General features: G+C 46.6%; 1 protein-coding gene across 1 annotated transcript; it reads right to left on the bottom strand.

Annotated features, from left to right (window-relative positions):
• Positions 1-398: 398 nt before the first annotated feature.
• On the bottom strand, positions 399-4,242 carry LOC311356407 (hatching enzyme 1.2-like). Its single transcript, XM_084476180.1, has 10 exons — positions 4,205-4,242; positions 3,974-4,108; positions 3,548-3,593; positions 3,080-3,151; positions 2,788-2,949; positions 2,568-2,685; positions 2,002-2,180; positions 1,688-1,769; positions 856-986; positions 399-467 (listed from the first exon to the last, which is right to left on the bottom strand). Exons 2-10 carry the CDS (start codon positions 4,040-4,042, stop codon positions 460-462), a joined length of 867 nt encoding a protein of 288 aa, XP_084332306.1. The 5' UTR covers positions 4,043-4,108; positions 4,205-4,242; the 3' UTR covers positions 399-459.
• Positions 4,243-5,042: the final 800 nt, after the last annotated feature.

The following is a 5,042-nucleotide window of genomic DNA, read 5'->3' as shown; positions in this document are numbered from 1 at the left end:
TTGTTTTGCTCGGTATTTATTCAGTATATCTTCCTACATACCATTGTAATGCAAATGAATGCTGATCTTGCAAGCCAGGTTTTTTCTTTGTTAAACAGCATTTATTTATTATGAATAAAGACAGTAAAGAGCGGTAGGGGGGTTACCTCAAGGTCATCCCTAAGAAGTCATGAAAAACAAAGCAAGCCCGTTAAAAAACTGTTTGTCATAGAAAGGACAGAAAACCAAATCATTTCCCGTTAAAGTACAAGATGGAAGTCTTCCAAGGACAATTAGGTATAGCTGTGTGGGATCCATCTGCGCTGGATTTAGTAAAGGGAATGACAGAAGGGAGGGAAGACCAACGCTATATTCCCAGCCCTCTGAAAAATGTGTTGATATAATTAGCTTTTAAACGTAAAGGAGTTGGTGTCAGCAATTGCATCGTCGATCAAAGCAATGTATCCTGTCTTCAACTCATTAGCCACCTGTAAGGGGACATCAAAACACGTTATGCAAGGTAAATGGACTGCATTTATATAGCGCTTTTCTAGCCATTGGCCACGCAAAGCGCTTTACACTATTGCCTAACATTCGCCCATTCACGCACACATTCACACACCGACGGCGGTGTCAACCATGCAAGGCGACAGCCAGCTCGTCGGAAGTAGTCAGGGTGAGGCGTCTTGCTCAGGGACACCTCCACACTCTAGCTAGGAGGAGCCGGGGGATCGAACTAGCAACCTTCCGGTTACCAGCCAACAGGCTCCTCCTCCTGAGCCACATTCCGCCCGTTAGACACAGAAGCCATGAATCTGTTGCTCTACCGACCACATAATTTGATTGACGTTGATCTGCTGCCTGTTTTTTACTCACTGCACTGGTAGAGTTCATTGAGTCGTGCAATGTCGTTGTCGCTCATCTCGGTGGCTTTCCCGATGACTGCCGTGGAGTCGGGGATGGGGACGATGGTGGGCAGAACTCCGTTCTGCTTGGAGAATGCGTATCTACGGCAGAAGATGAACACAAAGATGTAGTAACATACGGGTCTGGGATTATACATTCAAATAGCATTAACGATATACGTATCACTGATACAGTAAAATAGTATTACGTATAGGGGTGGGAATCACAGGGTACCTCACAATATGATACGATACGCGATACATGGCCTGTGATACTGATAATAACGCAATACAGCGATTCTGCAATAATCAATATATTGTTAGGCAATCCTATAACGATACATCACGATATATGTCTGACGATGAATACAAAATGACTGTGAAAAGGTAAAGTGCTGGATTTCGGTCTTTATTCACGGTCCAAACTGAGTTTTTCAGTTACTTGTCTTTGGTTGGTTAACTTCCGTTCAAGTTTCCTTCATTCATGTGTTGAGCGCAAACTCGAGGAGCAGGGGAATCTGTTCAGAGCGCCTTATATTACTAATTAAAATATCGATATTTGGGGCGATATTTCCTGCCTTACTCTTTAGGAATAAAGCATAAAAATTAAAAATAATAATAATAATAATGTATATATATATATTTTTTTTTTTTTATTGAAAAATATAATATGGATATTTGGCCCAGTGTATTAATTCTCGTATTTCGCACAAAGAAGGGCAACAAATGATATCGCCGTATTGATTTTTTGTCCCACCCCTAATTACGTATGCACATGAAGACACGCAGGCACACACACTGACCTGCTGTAGTGCATGATGGAGTTGTAGTCGTACGGAGTGCCCAGGTTGTTGGTGTTCACCTTGTTGAAGTTGTTCAGGTTTTCTGTTAAGAACGAGAGATGTGAGGCCATGGTATCGTGATGTCAATATCGTTGTATTGTACCTGTACAATTACTGCTAACCTTCTCAATGATAACTTATTCATGAATCTAAACCTCAATAAAAAACAAAAATGGAATTGTAATGCAATTAAGTCAATCCACGTCCCTCTCGCCTTCTTCCATTTTTCTTTCTGTAAAACAAAAGTGAGAAAGCAGTGGCTAGGGTGAGCAGACCTGGCTTGATGTTGGCGGTCTGGATCTGGACGTGGTCGTCTCTGTCGGAGCGCGCCTGCTCGTGGTGGAAGCCCAGGGCGTGTAGGATCTCATGCTGGATCACTTCAGTGTGAACACACCCACGCTGCTGGATGGAGATCATTTGACGTCCTCCCTGGCGACCTATATAGGACCAGCACCTGTCTCACACACACACACACACACACACACATTAACACAAAGGCACACACACACACACACACACACACACACATTAACACAAAGGCACACACACACACACACACACACATTAACACACACACACACACACACACACACACATTAACACAAAGGCAGACACACACACACACACACACACAGGCACACACACAATCAAACAAACACACACACACACAATCAAACAATCACACACACACACAGGCATATATTCACACACACAAACACACACAGACACACACACACATACAAGCACGCTCACAGACAAACACACACAGAAAATAAGAACTTAATAAACAGAATAAAGATGGTGGAGTAGAATGTGTGTGTGCAGCCGTGAGAGCTTGTACCCGTTGGAAGGAAAGAGGTAGAGATAGTCCCGATGCCTCCGCCTCCAGACGAAGCGAATACAGGAGACGGAGTGGAACTCCACCAGGCTCTGGATGAGGACAGTTCGCTCTTCCCTGCCTTTAGACACACACACAGAATGGGATCGGTGTGTGTCCACACACACACACACACACACACACACACACACACACACTCACACACACATATTCAGTGACTTACTGAATCTCGTGGAGATGTAAATAGGCACGTAGACATTGCCTCTGGAGCTCTTTGGCCAGGTGCAGCCCCGGGCCGTGCAGGGAGCTGCGTTCCTATTGGACGTCATGCCGGCCGGCATGGCGACGTCTCCGTACATGATTCGCGGTCCACCCCTCAGCCATGCTGTAGGAGTACATATTTACATTTATCGACCACACATCACGACGACCGAGGACGATGAGGAGAGGACGATGAGGAAAGGACGATGGTGACCCCTGTTTGATTCCCGTGGGATGGCCCTACACACACATACCAAGTCTGCCGTTGGCCGTCTCGATGTAGTCCGTGGCCCCCTGTGTTGCCTCAGTCTCGTCCTCGGAGCTATCTGAAAAAACATTGAGGAGGCGTTGTCGACAAAGCAAAGGAAAGGAAGTCCAGTCTCCTCGGGAGTAATGGTCACGATTCCTTTCTCCAGATTGTACAGACAGGGGGACGCCACACCTCTCTGCCCAGAGCAGTGCGGGTGAGGCGTCTCGCTCAGGGACACCTCGACACTCTAGCTAGGAGGAGCCGGGGATCGAACCAGCAACCTTCCGGTTACCAGCCAACCCGCTGTACCTCCTGAGCTACTGTCGCCCATCATGTCGACATACATTGTCTGTGGCTTATTTAAAGACATGTGCGTTGTGTTTCCCTCTACGTATCACAGAGGGAGCCGCAGACCTCTGTCTGCGGCTCCGGTACAGAGCAGTCTAGAGGTCGTTGTTCCAGAACAACTCACCAATTCCGTTTTCATCATCCTCCCCTGATGTGCTGTTTCTTTCGCCCTGCAGGGGAAAAAAAACACATAAACACATGTAGTTGTTTTTTGTGTGTGTGTGTGTGTGTGTGTGTGTGTGTGTGTGTGTGTGTGTGTGTGAAAGAGCAAGCTACAAAGAGATAAACAGATAGAGACGGGGAGAGAGAGACAGAGAGATGGAGGTAGAGAGTGGGAGAGAGAGACAGAGGGATGGAGGGAGAGACAGAGAGATGGAGACAGAGACAGAGAGATTGAGGTTGAGAGAGAGACAGAGATGGAGGGAGAGAGAGAGACAGAGAGATGGAGGGCGAGAGAGATGAAGGTAGAGAGAGACAGAGATGGAGGGAGAGAGAGAGAGATGGAGGTAGAGAGACAGAGACAGAGAAGCAAAGACAGAGAGGGTCTTACCGAAGGAAGGGAGAAGACAGCGGTGGAAGTCAGAGAGAGGATGAGGATGAGAGTGACGAAGGAAGTCATGATGAACCCTTGCTCCAATCACTCGATCTTATCTTCTTTTTCGGTCCAAGGATCTGAACAGATTCGCTGAAATCAAAGGAAGAAAGAAGCAGATAAGCACAGCTGTAGTGTCAGTGTCCCCTATGTGCAAGGTAGGACAGCGTGATAAGGATGTCCCCTTACCTCTTCAGGAGAGTTGAAGGCTGTACACAGAAGCGTCTGGCCCTCTTCTTTTATAGACGCCATGGGTGGACCTCTGATGATTTGGGTTATTTTTGGTCTGCAAAGTCCTTCTCCGTTGTATTGGTGCACGCTTGGGTTGTAAGGTGACAATTGATAACTGTGTTTACTCTGAGAGAAAAGTGTCGAAACAATAGAAAATGGAAGCATGATGACCCGTCGAACCAGTAGGGTCAGTAGCGGGAAACGGAGTACCACTCTACAGAGTACGCCTGTACGGAAAGGGACCACGCATGCATGCACAAGCACACACATACACACAAATGCACACAACCACACAAACAAATGAATGCATGCACACACACACACACACACACACACACAGACGCACACACATACACACACACACACACACACACGGACGCACACACATACACACAAATGCACACAACCACACAAACAAATGAATGCTTGCACACACACACACACACACACGGACGCACACACATACACACAAATGCACACAACCACACAAACAAATGAATACATGCACACACACACACACGGACGCACACACACACACACACACTTACACAAACAAAATGCACACACACACACACACATACGCACACACATACACACAAATGTACACGCAAATGCACACACACACACACACACACACACACAGAGGGGCTCACTAGCAGGGAGTAGCACCCCCCCCCACCTCCATACAGTGCTGTAGAATTCCCTTTTGGTTTCATCTTCCAAGTCAAAGTGTTTTATCGTTGATTTGTGCAGAAACGACGCAGGGTCAATCTGTACATTGAAATGTACACTGTTC

Source organism: Micromesistius poutassou, assembly GCF_964030765.1.
Source record: "Micromesistius poutassou genome assembly, chromosome: 12".
In the NCBI taxonomy this organism is placed as follows: Eukaryota; Metazoa; Chordata; class Actinopteri; order Gadiformes; family Gadidae; genus Micromesistius; species Micromesistius poutassou.
This window is presented reverse-complemented; position numbering and strand designations above follow the sequence as displayed.